At 36.7% G+C, this 18,808-nt stretch overlaps 1 protein-coding gene across 7 annotated transcripts in view; it reads left to right on the top strand.

Annotated features, from left to right (window-relative positions):
- Positions 1–18,808, top strand: part of CDKAL1 (CDK5 regulatory subunit associated protein 1 like 1) — a 380,595-nt gene that overhangs the window by 332,991 nt on the left and 28,796 nt on the right. For all 7 annotated transcript variants that reach the window (XM_064705180.1, XM_064705176.1, XM_064705178.1 and 4 more), the window contains one exon: positions 18,451–18,534. In XM_064705180.1, coding sequence (XP_064561250.1) covers positions 18,451–18,534 — 84 coding nt within the window. The remainder of the gene's footprint in view (positions 1–18,450; positions 18,535–18,808) is intronic.

Genomic DNA, 18,808 nt, shown 5'->3' with positions numbered 1-18,808 from the left:
ATTCCCAAATCTTTCTCTAACTCAGTTTCTGGAAGGGAAGTTACCTGAGGTCCAGTGACCACAAAGCAGAACATTGCTCACATCTGATTGGCCATTCGTCTGTGTATTTTGCTCTCTTCAATATTGGCAAAAACAGCCTTAGAAAATTGCAGGGATTTCTAGTTTAGTGTAGGTTTAATTTAGTAAAATTTTCAAAAACAAAGGAAAGGGAATGACATAGTACTTACAGTTTTCAGAGTAAGAAAGTACAACTCTTTATTTCCAAGGCCCTGAAGGAATGCTTAAGCTCAATGGCTTAGTGCCACACTCATTATATAAATACTATGTGTATTTATTCTAATATAATGTAGGTCTGTGTTATTTTCCCTACTGTGTCATTTTACAAATTCATGTCCAGTGTTCTGTCCTCCCAACAATCTTTTTCAGCATTGTTGCTTTGCTAGTTTCCCAGAGAGCATCTGTGTTTCAGATTATGTATTTCCAAATAGATCAGTTGACATTTTCAGAATGAGAATCTTGTTTTTCTATACATAGTTCAATTTGTTTTCTCTTACCAGTGTTCCCATATCCTCTCCATTTTAATCTCCTCTATGGATTTCAAGTCTGTATTACTTACTCTCTTTTCCAGATCATGTATGAATATATTAAATAAAGATGGATGTGTAACTGATAGCTGAAGTTTTCCATCTGATGCTTCCAACAAATTGAGAAATTGCAGTTTGTCTCTTAGAAACAATTCCCATTTCATTACCAGGATGTGATAATATTTTTGTCCCAAATATACATATATGCAAAATTTTATTCAAGGTAATTTATACTATACTGTATGAAGTGCTTCACCAAGGAGTATTTATTGTACTTATGACTCTTCTCTTGTCCTCTAAATTTTGGCAGATTTTTAAAAAAAGCAAACAGCAAAACAACAACAAATAAATCCACCATACCCCTCCTTCCCACATCCCAGTCTTTAATCAAAAGAAAACAATTGCCTGTTAAGCTTTCTTTTTAAAATTGTGCATGGTCATTTTTGTAAGGCATGAGTTCTGATAGTCTGAATTCCACCAGGTCTGGGTGGTCAGTGTTATCTCTTAAGTAGCTGCTTACTATGATCAACACCCATCTGAAGGTCCACCAAGGGATAGACAATCCCTTGAGGACTGCTGAACTGGATTTTCAATGACCTTTGGGTCTTTTTCAGCTAAGCACTCCATGATGGTAACTGGATATTTACACTTGGTAATTTGTCTTAGTTTTAAAAATTCTAGCTGAGGAGGCATTAAAGACATCACCTGGGCATTGAGATGCTAAGAAAATATTCATCTGTTTTTTGATCCCAGTACTCCAGAGGTAATATTTATTAACAGCAAGCAATGGACAAATCCTTACAGTGAATTTATTTTGCTATTCTTTAGACAGAGGAGAACTTGCAAACAAATGTCTTCTCAATTCCTTCTTATCTCACACTGTCACTTTCTAGTAGAAGAGATTTTTCAATTTTTTTCCCCCAGCAGTTAATATCCTCTTTGAGTGTGCAGTGCAGGTTGGCCAAGGAAAGTGCATTTATGTTGCATTATCTGTGGAGATTGTAATTTCTCTGCAGGCTCAGTGGTCTCATGACTTTGGAATACTTGCTTCAGGAAGACTGCCTGTTCTGATACTGGCCTGTTCTTGTGTGCAGCTGTGAAGGGTATCTGAAACAGCATGTATTCTGATTTCAATTGTATGAATTTCATTTACCTAGGACTTTCCTAAGCACTGCTACAAGGATATAAATAGCAAACATCAGACTGAGGCAAAGTCAGTGAGGGATTCCTTATTGTCAGTCTCTCCAGGCAAATCCAGAGATAATTCCTGAGTTCTGAACTGAGCCCTTGGCCAATGACTCATTTTTCTTCTATTACTCTGAAGAGTCAAATTTACAACCCAAATGAGTACACCTACAGATATTATTATCTTTAAAAATCTGTGGCAGGCTTGCTAACTACAGCTTAAGTCTCTTCAGAGTGAATAGTTATGCATAATCTTTTTAAATTACCAAAATTATTAATTACTTTGAAAGATTTCTTCTAGCAAAAAGCAGATAGCTTCTATGCCATATGACTGTACTTGCAATAATCAGCTCCCACAGGTCAATTAAATGCTTCAGGCTTTAGTCAGCAAGCAGACACCCATCACTGCTGCATGTACTTAGATGGAATGGAAGTTATTGCTTAATTACTCCATTTAAGACTGGATGGAAAAGGGGTCATTACGGGTTTAAAGCTTTACTTTCGATTTATATGGCTTAGAATTATACTTACAAAGACAAGAGCTTTTCTCTTTGCATAAATTAATTTAAAATCATAGACTTTTGAGTGCTCTTCAGAAAGTAAATGGGATTCTGATTAATTTTAGTTCTGCAATTGCAGGACTTAGTAATGAACTAAATGTAGACTGAAATCATGAGGAAGTTGAAGAGATTTTCTAAAATAAGTGTGAAAATGTCAGATGGATCTGCTGTGCATGTGCTTCCTTTATATGATGCAACCAAATGTTTAGGTTTCCAGCCTATATAGTGAACTCTATGAAGTGCCTCCCTCAGCCTTCTGTGGCATGTGTTCGCAGGGTGAAACCCATTACTCTAAAAGCTTAAAGTTGTCAGTGGAATTCTAGGAAAGCAGGGAAATATGTGGTATTACATTTTGTAAAGAAGCAGCCTGTCTACTTTCAAGAGTTACATTTTTGTGTTTGATTTATTGCATTGCATCCATATGTAGGGCTTATGTGCAGCTCTGGTACATTTGTACTGAGGAATCCCTACATTATTAAAAAAGTTAAATAATTGTATCCAAGGTCCTTCTGTTTTTAAATACATTCCTTTTGATTAAACTGATGAGTATTTTTTACATAATGCAAATATCAGGTGTATGCAATGCAAAGTATTGATAGACACAGCAGTCTTCCTACTCTAATTTTAGTATTTCCTAGGGAGAATTTTGTCCTCACTATCCATTTTCCCTTGTGTGCCATATGTCTTTACAACAATTATGGTCTTTAAAGAAAATAATTCTCAGAAGGTCTGCATCAGTCTGTTTTAAAATTAACATTTATTTAAATTATGGGGTTTTGCTGTGCATTCACTGAAATTCTCTTTGGAATATATTGAAATTCTGAATAGAGTTCACCTCTCTATTTGTTTTTCTTTTCAAATTGTTTGTTTAAACTGATCATTTATTTTTAACTGACTCAAGCAAATACACAAGAAATAGAAATCAGTTTCAAACCATGAGTGCAGTGGAAACAAGTAGGTGCTGCTTTGATCTTGATTCAGACTGCTTTTGTGAAAACATTGACTGTTATTATTTGAGATATCTTAACCTAAACAACAAAAATGTTATTCAAACTTAAGTGGCTAATGTAAAATCAGTTTTCCTATGTGGTCTGGTATTTCAGTAACAGACACATAATAGAGTATTTTCAGAATTTCATGTGAGAATGGTGACTTCCAGCCTGCGAATGTTCAGCTGGAGCAATCAGAAATGCAAATCACTGTGCCTTGTAATGAGGAGCTGTTGAAGGCCACGTAGTGTCACCCCGCCAGCTACATACTTCAGGTCTCCAGATTGCACTCTAGACTGGCTTTGTCTGTAATTTACACTGTTGCTTTTGGATATAAAATTGCACCGTCCTAATGTGCTGCAGCAGCATTCAGAGTGCTTTGTCCAAGTGCAGTTTGTGTAAAGACCAACCTGAGGAAAAATGGGGACTAAATCAACTAAATGGAAGTTTACAAAGATCAGAGACGTGTTTTCTTTAAAAATATAATGCTATGGGATTAAAAACAGAAAGTACCTTGTATTCAACAAAAATAAAAGGGTTATCTGTTAAGGACAAAACAAAATAATAAAAATAGACAGCTCCATGATATGACTCAACTTGATTTGCTTAAATCAGACCACCCAACCACAGTGTTCTCCTGGAATAGTATCTTGTATACAAAGCATACATACTTACTGTTAACCTCTCAGTGACTTTAGATAACATTTCTGGACACATGCATGGTATATTGTCACCCAGTTGCCAATATGAACACCTCAAGATATTTTCTCGAATAATATTGTTGTGGCCACCCAGTGAGCAGCCAGCTCTTATCTGTAAAGCCAGTTTGAAGAGTAATGGCAGCTCTGTGGTAGATATTAGCTGACACCTTTAAACTAAATCTTTTGCTTCACTGATCATCAGTCTCTGTGTTAAACAAGCCAAAAAACAAGCAGATAAAGGAGAGATTTGAGATTACTGTAAAAACTGCAATGATAAAAGGATTTGCCAGTTCAGAGTCATTTGCCATTTGCCGAGGATTCAATGTACCCACAAACTGGTGTTTGCGTTACCATCATTTCTCTTTATTTTCAGCCAATGTCCTGTGCACCATTCCGTGCATAGCAGAATAATAATTCTCTTTCTAATGCCCAAGGCAGCTGGTGTGTCTTCAGTAAGAAGATTATATTTGCAATGGCAAGACAAATATCTAAACACATTAAATTAATCTCCCAGTCCTCCTATAATTGAAGAACCTGGTTGTTGAAATTTTGCTGTCTCCTGGAGAATTTCAAAACCATGACAGGGCTGGAGTCAGATTTTGATGGCCTCACAGTTATATGCTTATCCTTCATGCAAGTCACGGTGTAACAGAGGGCTCAGGTGGCAGGGACAGAAAAAAATCCTTGTTACTGTATCTGCCAATCACATTTGCACTGGCCTCTTCCTAAGAAGAGACTGCAGCATTTCATACTGAAACAGAAACTATATTTTAAAACATTTTCTTAGTTGTTCTCTTCCCACTTTATAAGTTGAATGTATTATTACCTCGACAGGCAAAAGGGTAAATTTGCTAGTTGAGGCAAAAGCATTTTATAGATATAAGCCCTCCTGACAGTTATTCATAAATAATTAGATCTCTGTGCTTCTGAACTACTTTGCTTTTTTTCTATTCTTCAGCCCATTTTTAAGCAATATGGAATAGTATAAAAATGAAGGCAACTGTGACTGGTGAATTTTAAATCCATCTGTAGGAATAGAAAGGCTACCAGTGCCCTGGACTGAGTTTCCTTTTCCAATCTAAAACCTCAGCAAGGTATTTATTTAGATTTTCCTTCTGAATGGTGAATTTTTTACTCTGTGCATACCAGAGAACAAACAAAGAAAATTTATGAAACAAAAAGCCCAAGGACAATCATGTCATTTTTTTTTTCAAGATGCCTGAAGATTAGACTGTATTTTGTCAATTATTTTTTCTATGCAGTTTTTTTCAAAGAATTACTAAATGTTGAAGTGCTGAAATGCTGCAGAACTGTTAAACAATTTAAAGTGAAAATAAATAGAAGTTTCCCACATTTGCCTGACTTCCTTATCTTTGGATGTTCCATTCATGCCTACCATGAGATTTCTTTAATAGTTTCCTGAAGGATGTGTGTTCTAGGAAAAGTAGCTGTTCCCTTCTCATTGTATGCCATATTTTTGATCTTGCTGCTAAAATTATAGGATGAATTTATATAAATCCAAAACAGTTGAAATGAAGCAAGAGCAGGTATATTCTAATGCTAAAATAAAAACACATCCACATTAGACCAATACATAAAAATTAACAAAATAACAAATACCCAAACACAAGAAGGAAGGCTTTAAAATGGAAAAGCACTCTCCTTGAATAACAGCTTGCCCCTATTTTACAGATGGGAAAACTGGGGCGCGTAGAGAGCTTAATTGATTTCCCTAGTGTCACCCTATAAATCATTGATGTGACAAGGCCTAAAGCTGATTCTTTCTGAGAGCTGTGCAGCAAACTCTTTGCCTGACTCTCTTCAATAAACAGATTCTGAAAGCATGTTCTCTTCCATGCAATAATTTATACTTGATGCATGCGAAGCCTGAAGTATGAGCAGATAATGCTATTTGATCTGTGTTTTGCAAAAAGCCCTTCCAGATACTCTCTTCTACTTGATCTGCTTCCTTCATAAACAGATTTTCTGTTGCCGACTTCTTTCCTCATTCAATCTCTTTTCTCTTTGTGTAAATGAAATGGCATATCCTCTCTCCCAGGTTCTGCATTTATTTCATGCTCTCTTGAGTTTGGATCATGTAACTCATCTCAACCTCTCTGAGAGGGTAACCTCTTCTTCACTGAAGCTGGGTCATGAATAATTTCCTAGAAAGTGAGGCATTACCTCTTCTTCAACCCTGAAGCAGAGGGAATATCAGCTGTGTGCAATTATAACCAATAAAGGTAAACCTGTGAGTTAGGCCCTTTCTTAGCAATGGACTCTTTATATGAGAGAAAAATTATTGCCTGACTAACCAAGACCCCTCATCTTCCTTGCCTCTGTATGAAGTCCTTGTTTTCTTTTAATCAATCCCATTTGTTAATGTCATTCATAAATGCTGGGTTTCACCAGCATCAGGCTTCTGTTGCGTGAGGATTGCTGGGTGCTAGCAGTCATAAGCCTTCCTATTTCCTGCCTTGCCATCTGGCCTTCATAAAAGGAAGTGACCTGGGACAAACCTAGAATGAATTCTTGTTTTAGGAGCTTCTTTTTTCTTGCCTTTAGAAGGACCATCAGGTCACTTGTGGCACACACTCTGGCTTATCTCACTACATTGCAGCTTAAAGATATTTATTTGGAAAAACATTTGGCAAATTTATTACGTGGTCAGAATTTTTATGACAGAAGTTGAAAGATGTATTTTCAAAGTTCTTCAAATACAAATGTGACCAGTTATCTCATATTACCTGAAGAAATTCTGTCCTTGATTATACAGAACAAATGAAAGGGCAAATATTTCCTTTATCAAAAGCATTCTTCAGAGTTTAACAGTATTCCTTAAAAAATATAGCAAAAGCTCTATTCTCTCTACTGGCATCCAAACATGATGGAATAGCAAAATCCACTATGTAAAATGGCAGTTTTACATAGTAAGTTGTAAGTTGTTTTAACTTATGATATTGAAAATTCAAAAGTAATATAAGGGCATGCCCAACATCATGTTAATAATGAAGCTGCTGATATTCTAAGTTAAAATGTAATTTGAAGATTGAGTGGAGTTTCTCTTTGGACAAAAATTGCCCTTTCATTCTGCAAAACCAGTGCAATGCCTCTGAGTTCTGTTGCCACCATTTTTCCAGCAGTTTCCACCAGTTTTCATTCACCAATTCCCATCTTTACTGGAATCCCTATCAAGATTCTAGAGCTTGAGAAACCTGTGTGACCCTGAGGTGTTTGTATAGTCTTTGACATATTAGCTAGGAAAAATAGTAGGATGAAAGTGCAAATATGTGGAGAGTCACTTGGATGCAGGAGATACTGGCAAAAATGTTAGCTAGAACTGATCAAAGTGATCAGTTTATGTGAAGTTATGTCATTTTTTAGTGTGATGAATTGTGCTGCCATTTCTACCAATATTCTTAGGAGAAAGGAACAATGCTGTTTTTTATTTTTTTTTAACCAGGAGCCTTCTTATTTTTGGACAGCTAGCTTCATTCTCATTTCTTTCTTATTATAGTGCGCTATAATAATACTCCAGACACCATGCTAGCGCTCTTAATAGTATTTTTTTGATTGTGCAACATGAGACTTCCATCAGCAGAGACCTCTTCACCAGTGTAGTTGAGGAACCCAGCTATGGTTGCCAGGCAACTTTGTCTTCATAATTTCATGACACAGTGTAAAATCTAAATATCATTCTTTTCTTTTGTCTTACATACCTTTTTTATGTGATCACCTGATGGAAGGTAGCTTGTACTCTTCTTGCTGCTTCTGACATAGAAGTAAGATACAGACGATGCAAGGCTGATTCTGATGCAGAAGTCATTTTGGAGAATTCAATAGCTGGCTGCTAAAGGGTAAGAGGGACTAAAAAGACCTAGGCCTGGCTCATTTTGTGCCCCATCTCAGTTGTTTAAAAGGCAATTTCAAGTTAATTACTAGCCTTTTGCCTTTGGAATCTGGCAGCTTATGGTTTTGTTGCCTTTACCTAGTGTACAATAGAGGGAGAGGTGTAAGAGGTGAAAGGGGAGTAGATCTTAAAAGTGGGCAACAGTAAGCTTCATATTTTTCATGGGGGTGTCTCTTTTCTTTCTCCATGTTTGGAGCATCTTGACATGGAGGAAATGGAAACAATGGTTTGCATTTCTTCTTGGATGCATGAGACAGGTTCATAGAGTCCCTTCAGGAGCAGAACAAATTTCAGGGAAAATAAAAAGAACAATTGTCTTAGGCCAGACATGGTAGAAAAGCCTAATAAAACTATGTGTTGGGCAAATCAGTGAGATGTAGGCAAGAGGGAAGAAGCCAGGAGAAATCTTGCTGCTCTTGAGTTCTTAGTCTGCACTTCTTCTGAGGAGCAGGAACATTGCTTAGTCTCACTCAGTTTTTTCATTCCAGTCAAGCATGGGTAAAATAATACTCTGAAAGGCGGAAACACAGAAGAAGAACAAGGGCAGGATAGGATAATAAAATGCTGCATGCTACTGTCCTTCTGATGTGATCCAAGGTTGAGCAAAGGTAACAGCAAAAACAACTGTGTGAGCTTTTCTTACAAGTATTTCTGCATAATTTTGATGCCTTCATAAGTTAGGCTTTGAGAACATTAGACTATAGCATTTACAGTAATTGTGGGAATACAACAGTGATTTTTGCCTAATGTGTCACATTCATTAATACATTTCTTTTAATGAATGGTGATTTGTTTCCTGTGCCTCTGATTTTCTGTTGCGTTTTGACTCTGATTAATGGGAGATTACTTACAAAAGGGAAGGAGCATAAATAGAATTTCAAAATATTTTTTTCCTTGGAGAATTGTTATATTTACATGGCACACTTCTATTTGTATTTGCAGGCTTTTTTCACAGAGGCATAAGAAGATCCTCTATTCTTCAGGCCCTCTTTCATAGCTGTCAACCTTTTTGGATGGTCTGCAAAAATCCTAAAGATAGGCAGGGTCACTCCTTCCCTGAGTTTTCAAGACTGCTGAACAATCTGTAAATCTCCTTCTGAATCCCCATTTTCATATATACTTAAATCACCCCTCTTGTCATACCCACACAGAGGGTTAAAAAGATGTGTCACACAATTGCTGATCATTCTTTTTCCTAGTTCTCTCCTGCTAGCAAAGACTTTTATATATATATATATATATATATATATATATATATATATATATATATAAAAGAAGTTTCAGGCCTGTCTAGGTATTGTATTGTTTAATGTGTATGTCCAAACCAGTCTGTTGGCTTAACTGATGAAGTAGCCAGTACACTTGGTGTGGAATTGGAAACCTGCTAGGTGAGAGCACAGTACTCTGATTAGTGATGTGATGTGCACAGAGCTACAGACAAAATATTTAACATCAGCTGTGATTTTTTTTAATTTAAAAAGTTTATAATGTGATCATAACAGCTGGGTTTAGAAATTCTAGCGTGTTTCTTGTTGACCTATGGCAATAATTGATTTTTCTTGCAATTAAATTGTACAGCTGGTTCCTCTTTCTGATGTACTAAAATCCAAATACAGCAAAGGGTGTTGCTGCTTAATTTGAAGGGCTGTAGAAACTTGTAGTGTTTTCCAATTTTTAAGTACTTCTTACTGTCTGAGCTATGTAAGGGCTTTTTTAAAGAGAAGATGGCACACAGTGGAGTAGAGGTTTAAGAGAATTTAGTAAGGAGTCAAGCCTTTAATCGGAAATATTTGTTCTGGTATAACACAAAAGGTAATGAGCGTACACAGCAGCACCCAGATGAGGTTCTGTGCTAACTTTATGCTTGGCCTTGAGAACTGAGTAAGTTATGGAGAAAACATTAGAAAGATATTTAGTCCATAGTAGTAATTTCTCTCTTTTTGTTTTAGAACAGAAGTGATTTATCTTACAATTTTCTTGAACTGATTTATTTTCATTTCCTTGAATGGATAATAAAATATTGGTCAGAATTATCATTCCAGTATGCTAATGAAGAGTTGTTTCTTTTGCTTACCTTTTTTAGATGCAAATAATTGGCATACAGTTTAAAAATAGTAAAACACATCCCATCTAGTTTGAGAGTAGTTGCTATTAAATTCTAAACAATGCAAAGTCACACTACATTTATCATTATTTAATGACTCATTCACTTTGGTCCCTCTGTGAGCCCTTGATGTTATTTGTCATTCAGCATTATGCCACTAGAAGTGTCAGCAGTTCCAGCGTCTTACCTTGCCTTAGACTGAAGAAACCCCCTGAAGTGTGTAATTTTTGATCATATAGTGTCTACCTTCAAAACAAAAGAAAATAATATCATTATCCTATCCTCATTAACATTAGCAGGTTCTGATGATGTTCAGATGCTTTTTTTAGAAGCCTGTGATTCGTGTATGCAGGAGGAGTTTTTATATTCTTTTGAAAAGAAGGCTGATACATATTTATGCCCTTTTTTAACTCTCAGCTAGTGCCACCATTTTGTATTCTAAGTTAATTAACTCACAATGGTACTTTACGTATTTTGTGTGCTGTTAAATGTATTAAGAGAGGTTTTAGTAGATTTTGGGGGAGAGTTGGATTTGGCTTTGCAAACAGGGTCATTTTGAACCTTTTTTTTTTTCTATTTCATCCCATCTGCTCTCCCTTTCTTCTCAGATGAGATGAACAGAGAACATTGGCCTCAGTTGTAGGATGAGCAGAAAAATTGTAGTAATGTTTTGGAGAGAAGTCAGACCTTTTTTTGCAATCTTTTTTGGTGTATTTGATTAAAAAATATCAGACTACATTTTTAGTGTATTTGACTAAAAAATATCAGATGAATTCTAGGAGCACCCAATCTTACTGGAGGGATCCCAGCATCATGTCAGGGGAAACAAAACTGAGTGTTGATTTGTATCAGTGCTGTGTTCACTTTGTCATCTGTGTTCTCAAATCCAGTATTTTCATCTGTTCCTAAATTTTGCCTTCTTTGTTTTGTCTGTGAGGAAGCGACCTGTGGTTCGGCCTGCGATTTACTGAAGTGGAGCTTACACTGGGGCCTTTTATTATTCCTGGCAATTATTATTCCTTATTATTCCTGGCAATTCTCTTCCACAGCTGCTGGTGCTGAATACAGCCCTGCATCGCTCTGTGCTACTTCAGCACCCTCCTGACAGAGCCACTGCTGAGCACTTCTGTTTCCGTAGTGTAGACAAGACTTTGGTCTGAGTAAACAGTTTGGTATTGTGAGTTCCTAAAGCAGTTCCTGGAGAAGTTATTTGATAGGGTATTTACCAAGCTGATTTATAAATTCTCATATAGCTGATACTTGCCTGGGCTTATGCAGCTGTTAAGAGAGATCACCGAAACAGGAATTGCACATTGTTGCCTTAGCAACAACCACTTCATATTATGCTTAAATCACTTGGAAATGCACAGTATGTCTTAAGGAACTGCTTCCAGCAAAAACACCCAATCTAAATAATTCTAAATAATTTCACAGAAGAAGAATAAGGATGGCCTTTCCTAACAAAGACCATCATTCTTTTAAGCTTGGTTGCCTTGTTTCACTACAGTCTTAGCTTGTTATTAGAAAAAAAAGCACAATAAAATTTAAAGAACCCATATATTTGTTTACTCATGCTACCATAATCCATCTGATTGCCAAATTGGCTGGAAGTTAAAAATGAAAAGATTCTCCTAAAGGCCATCTTCCATTCTATAAAATCAGCATTGACAGTATGCTTTCCCATACTTTTATTTTTAATGTCAAATTTTCTTAAGGGTAGACTCATTGTCTAGATTTTTTGTTTTATTTGTGAAATGTTAGGGGTATGTAAGGAAGACCTTAAACATATTTTACCTTCTTAGATGTTTGTTGTTCCTATTTTGAGATTATATTTTTATTTAGAATTTTTCTGTAGATATTTGCAACAGTTTTATCAGGTTTGTTAGATCATTTGAAAAAGAGAAGGAGGGGGAGGCTTTTGCCAGTATTACATTAAGGAACTTTAAGTGCTGATGCTTCCTGATAGTCTCAAATACCAGTTTTGCATGATTTTGTATTGCTGTAGCAACTTCCCCAGCTCTGTGGTCACTCCTCTGTGTAACAGTCAGAATTGGATTTTGCACGTGTGGAAACAGTGTTTCAGAGAGCTCCACAACACAGCGTCTTAGCAACGGGGAAAGCCAGAAAAAAGCCCGTTTCTGACACCTCATCCATTTTCTGCTGAAGCTGAGGTTATAACAGAAAGATCCATTGAGAGAGACTGCTTTCAGGGGCAATATGTATCTCCCATTTCAGAAAACTTATTTTCCTTTTGTAATATTGTACACAGTCAATGAAATTTGGAAATGTAATATGACAGAGTTGTCAACATTCTACTTCTATTACCTCTTTTCGAGGCAATGAAAAGGAGAGACAAGCAAAATGCAAGCTTACAGAATTTAAAAGGAATCAGATATTTTGAGGACCAGTTGTCATTTTTAGGTCACCGCTCACATCTCTGAATATAATTTTCATCTAAGCTGCATGGCAGGGTTTGTATGTGCTGGGAGAAGCTACATTTTCCCAGCAGGAGACCAAATCAAAATGAAGCAGTCAGATGCAGGTGCACAATAATAGAAAGGATCTATTTACCCTGAAGCGTGAGCAGTGGGCCAAGAAAGCAGAAGCAGTCTTCTTCTATCTCTCACCTCCTTCTCTCCCCACCTTTTCCCTCCCCCATAACTATGCCAACAAATTCATAAGGGGACCAAAGAGAAGGTGTTCACTTGCTGTTAATGAGCTGCAGTGCCTGCTGCCGAAGGTCTAAAGCACTTTTTTGTTATGCTGATTGTGTGCTATTAGAGCTGGCTGTCTTTTAATTTATACCTAATCCTTCCTTCCAGCTTGCACTGCCTCAAGCCAGCCTGGAAAATGGTTGAAAGAGTTTTTTCTGTGGGCATCTGTTGCCTGTGTCCATTCTGAATTTTGAATGATGCTGTGGAAAGAACCGTGTGGCTGAAGAAGCGTGCCTAAAACAAAATTTTAAAAAGCCATTTTCCTAGATATTATTTCATAAATTATACTTTTTATGCAATCTTTAAAAAAAAATAAATTCTGCAGCTTTGTTTAAAGAAGGACAGTTCAATAATGATGATTTAACAAAGTCAGCTGTATTGGTTGACGGTGAAACGAGACACCTTGCTGAGCATTGTCTGCTTTTCACTTGGGTTTCCAGAGTTCATTAGTTAAGAGCTGAATTCTTTCCTGTATATGAAAACAAGCACCCAATGCTGTTTCCAAAGCTGAAAAAAACCCGAGCCATATAAGTACAGGAAAAACACTGAGAATTTTGCTTTTGTTGCCAATTAGAGGCATTGTAAGACTGAGACAACATTGTGTAGGTTTGGGAGGAAGAGGTAGGGATACATGAAATCCGTGTATTCAGCTGCTTACTCTGCAGCACTGAAGTGCTCGGGTTCTGTGCTTCTGTCCCCAGGTAAGACATGGGCCAGACATAGGCTGTAAAGATTAATCTGACTGATTATTGTATGATGCAAAAGATATGGAACTCTAAATATTCATGTCACTCTGTTGCTGTAGTTCTGTGCAGGGTTATGCACTGAACATAACAAAATAAAAAGGAGGTATGTACCCATCTGGAATTGGACAGCCGTTGTAACATGAGCCTTAGTGAAGTGGCAGCTGTCTGTGCTGTGTGCTAGAAAAGTATATTTATCCCAGCATAAAAATTGTCATGCTCAGGAGCTGAACTATTTTCATGTTACTGCTTTCCAATATCCACATTTAAATCCCAAACAACTTTGTCGAAAAGCTCTGAGACAAGTCCATGCTTTGTCTCCAAGATTACCTTCAGAAAGGGAAAGATGTATACATTCTAAATTTTTGAGGAGCAGTGCTGCATAGCAGAACAAAGCAGTACAAAGGAGATTTTGAAAAGAGATGTGTTTTGATATCATCAAAACAGGACCGTGTCATAAGTTTCTACAAACTTTGTTGCTTTTTCTGGGAGGTAGTGGCACACTTTGACTTATCAGGTGGAGAGCACCCATGCAATATGTAAACAGAAGACCTAGAGAATGCTTGATTATAATTTTCAAGAAATTTGGCTTCTATTTACAGACGGATTCATGTGATTTTTAAAAAAATAGGTCCAGCAGTTCATTTCTGCTTTATAGTGAAGAATACATAGTCTGCATAATTACTAAAATTTATTCAAAATAATTAGACCGCAACTGAAAAATCAGGAGAGAACTAAACCAAAACTGATGCGGAAGAAACTATCTACATTGCTTTTGCCTAAAATTTGTTATACTTAATAAAGGTCAAATATGTTTACTAGAAATATTCTATACATCAGAATAATCTGCTAGAATATGCACACACATAAATTGTGATGGTGTGTATTTTTTGTTGCTTGCTTTGTGACATATTTAAATAACAAATACAGGAAAGCAGATATTTATGTGGCTTCCAAGCCTTATACTGAGTATGTTCCATGATTATTTGGGTCAGAATCCAAGGCAGCCTCCTTCAAGAGAAATGGAGACATGCATACCAATTTTACTATGAATTGAACTTTGTCTGAGGAAGTGTTTGGCCGCTGTCTCTAAATCAGTGGAGTTGCTGCATGGGCAGTGTGCTTCCATAGGAGAATTATAGAAGTACAGTGGTTATTAATTTATATATTTTTAGCCAATCAGCAGCTCTTAAAAAACAAAGCTGATAAAATACAGATAAAAGAACAATAAGGAAACATTGAAAAATATATTATTCCACATATTCTGGCTGTAGTAACAAATCCAAACTGTGCAATCATAGTCTTCATTGATGGGAAAAAAAAAAAAAATTACCTGATTGTGATCACAGCAGGCACCACTGCTGACGTTACATAGCAATATTCTATCAAAGCATGTAAAAAGGGACAGTCCTTGGCACCCAGACTGTTGCAGAGTTTAAAAATCGGTCTTGCGTTTTATGTGATTCAGTCAGTTTTGGTTTAAAAGAGAAACTTAATTTGACTGCAGCCAAGAAGGATTTTGGACATTTCTTGCTGTTCATTCATTCTGTAAAATCAGCCAGCTGGAAAACCTGCTTTTCGTGGTTTCCGGTGAAGGAAAAACTGAGTTAAAGAATTATCATGTCAGAATTTCCTGTAGGATAAATGAAAATGAAATAAAAGTTCCTAAATTATTTGATTATTAACTCTGAGATTTACAAACTTCCTGGTAACTGTTGCAGTGCAGGAAGTGATCAGACCAGCAGCAATTGTTGCATGGTTTTTGGTGAAAGCAAATTGCCCTTGAGGAAATTATGTGACCAGTCCAATTTGGCATGGGGGAGATTGCTGGACAAGGGGTTTTTTTGCTATCATTCATAAATATTTTCATAATGTCAGCCATAAAGTAAAAAATAATGCTTCTGTAGGAAACCTTTCCAAATTGAGATGCCAGGGATGAGTTGCCTCAATTCCAGATGCTTTGGCAGAATTGTAGTTCCCTGAGAGCTGGAACTCATGTGTACCTATGGAAGCAGATGAAAGAATAGGAATAAAAATAAGATACTGAACTACTTCTGCTGCTACATGCCTGAAAAAAAATCATCAAAGTTATTATAATTATGACTGTTATTAGATATCATGTCTGGTTTCTGCATATTTAAATTCTGTGAGAGGTGAAACTTAGGCACCTAGAGATCCCAGGGGAATAATTGCAGAAATGATGACATATTCCACTTTTTGAACAAATTTCAATACCAAAGCTGCGTTCTGCGTACTTACATTTCTTCTTAATTATACTTGGATGCAGGATAGATAGTAATTTTCTGTCTTACAAATGCATGTAGCCAATTACTCTTGTAGATCATGAATACGCAATGGCCTAACTCATTAAATGGAATTTTCCTCCTCTGTTGTTATGGCAAAGGAGTCTGCAAATAGCTGAGTGTTGTATCTCTCTTGGAGCTCAACCTTGGCCAAGGCTACAGATCCATAACTTCAGCAAGTGGACAATTACTGGCTTTACTTTTCATTCCTTACAGTGCACCATGCTAGTTTTCTGTGTGTCTGTCTGTCTGTCTGTATGCATGTGCTGTAAATTGGTATAGGCTCCTTTGCTCCTCTGAGTTTCTGGTCTTCAATTTAAATGCCGCCATTCTGATCCTATATGATGAATTTAGGATCAGAAATCCTCCCTGATTTCTTCCCATTCCCAAGAAATTCTGAGCCCAGAATCTCTCCCTCTGGCCCACTGAGACATGGAGACCTGACCTCTTTTGGCTCCTGGAAGCAAAGCTGAGAAAAACTGGCAACATCTCTCTGAAGAAACCACAACTTATATCAAATGATCTAACACAGGTGTTCTTTTCTTCTTCCCTCTGATTTTTAAATTTTTTTTTCTGCATAATATGCTTACCATTCTGTCATCTCAGAGTATGAAGATACCACATGTAGCCTAGTCTGCCTCACAGGCAGGGTTCATAGCCACGATGAAGGCAGACTGTTATGACCAGAGAGAGCCAGGGAACCACAAGACAACTGAGAAATGAGTTACAGACCCAATATTTCTCTGAGCCAGTTTTGCTAAGTTTTGGTGTCAGTAAATAATAAACAGGATGTGAGGACATGACTTGGTGATTGGCCTTCATGCTTTTCAGTGGTAGCATGTTTGCCCAAGGGTAAATGTTGCTTATCTAACATTCTGTCCTCCTCTTTTTCATAATATTGCAGGACATCTGAGACTTGAGCACTTCAGTGCTACAGCAGATGTTGAGCTGTGATTTTTAAAAGCTGTGGTCTCAAATACTATGGAAGTAACAAAACCTCTTCGTTTAGGGGAAATGTTTTCTGTAATCTTATTACTGAAGTAGTTTTCTCAAGTGCCTTATTGACATATATTATAAACAAGTCTTAAACACCTCTTAAAAATATGCAAAAATATACATACTTTCTGCTATTAGAGGTCTGTCACTGGGTTTGGACTTCAAGGGATTTGTCCCCTTCTGCTGTGTACCCCAAAACTTGTGGCTCTGGGGAGTAAAGTCTATCTGCCTTTGGGGAAATGAGCTGGGTGCTTGCTGTTTCCTTTGCTTTCCAGGGTTTACTTTGGAAATGTTCCAGATAAATGCACAAGGAAGGGAAGGCAAGAGTTATTCTGTGAAATCTTTCTTTTCAGCAAGTGGAGAATTATATACATATCTCGTGTCTATACATATGTGTGTACATGTATATGCTGTAATGCAGATGTGACATTGCTGCTCCTATTTCTTAAAGTTCTGTTTTCTACAATTAACTGTAAGAGAAAATCCTAATCTTATCTTCTACTGCTTGTACCTTAAAGAATCAAAGCATTATTATCCTCTCTGAATCTTGCAGAGTTCACATGGAACTTATGATGGAGATCTTAAAACTTGTGTGTAACAGCTGCCACTGGGATGTGGTGGGAATCTTTCATGGAGAGGGGAGGGGAATGTAACTTTGCTCATGGATATTAAAGCTGTGGAGTAAAATGTGAAACCTTCTTGGGTCTCAGAATAGTAATAAAATCAGTGGGTAAATTTAACTTGCTAGACAGTTGTTATTTGCAGAATGCATTTGTCAAATAGTTTGGAAATAATCTAGAGCACATTTAGATGGAAAAAGTAGAGATGGGCTCAGACTAAAAATGTGAGCTAAATGTCCTTCCAGGTTTGCAGACATTAGGCTATACACTTCATCATAAACTCAGTAATGGACAGGACCAGAGGGAGATTTTGAACTTTGGGGAAAGTCAGATTTTGTTCCATATCTGTTTGGTCCTTAAATGCAACTGATTTGTCTTTGAGTCTTCAATTTAATTTTAAAATTGGTGCTTCCCTTGAACAGTGTAAGTGCATTTGGAAGTTGAGAAGTATAATTGAAACACAGGTCTTTCCAGACCAGTGTTTATTTTGCCTTTAGTATGTTGGGTCTGTGAGTTGTTATAAACTCTTCTACTTGAGTCTTTGTAATATGCAGTGTTGGCTCCACTGCCATGGAAATTGGTGTGATCTCATGAGTACAGTGAAATGAGCTCACCAAGAGGGGATAAGGAGATGCCCCAGAATTGTAAATTACAAGTGTGACTTTTAAAGAAAAGACACCCTTTTGGTGATTGAGTGCAGATTTTTTCATTAAGTGGATGAAAAGGTAATGGACTTTGTTCACATCTTACATTTTTATTTGCTATTTAATAAATAAAAATCAGTTTATATTTCTGAACTGGATTTTCCAGTTTTCCCCTCATTTTTTTCATTACAGCCCCTCAGTTCTATCCCTCCATTCTTTTAACCCTGTCAGTTTAGACTCTTGTAAGTAGGGTTTTCTCTTCTCCACTTTCTTGCTGATACAGAGGTTCCTCAGAGAATTTGATTATTTCCGCTAAGGGCATTTGTTTGTAGCTGAAGTTCTCAGTATAATTCATTGGTTTTGCTTTCTGAGACATCTCTCATCTTCTATTTTCCAGGTTGGTGAGAGGCAGAGAGTTCTGGTAACAGAAGAATCCTTTGACTCCAATTACTACGTTGCTCACAATCCTTTCTATGAGCAGGTACAGTTAAATAAACCAAATAACATATTTTTCTTTTATCTTTGCTTACTGATAATCTCAGCAAAACAGTGTGTCAGGATAAAAAAAAATCTAATAAAGAAATAAGAAGCATTTTCCAGGAAACATGTGACCATCAAGACTTTTTTATGAGCTATTTTGTTTTATTATTGTGTTTTAAATATAATTTACCTGAAATTATTTTAAGAAATATACAGTGGATGTTTGAGTGTACAGCATGATTTAAGAAGCTGTTAATTATTTTAGTAATTTTAAT

The sequence above is a fragment of the Zonotrichia leucophrys genome, chromosome 2, assembly GCF_028769735.1.
Source record: "Zonotrichia leucophrys gambelii isolate GWCS_2022_RI chromosome 2, RI_Zleu_2.0, whole genome shotgun sequence".
Lineage (NCBI taxonomy): Eukaryota > Metazoa > Chordata > Aves > Passeriformes > Passerellidae > Zonotrichia > Zonotrichia leucophrys.
Note: the sequence above shows the minus strand (reverse complement) of the source record. Positions and strands in the feature narration are given on the sequence as shown.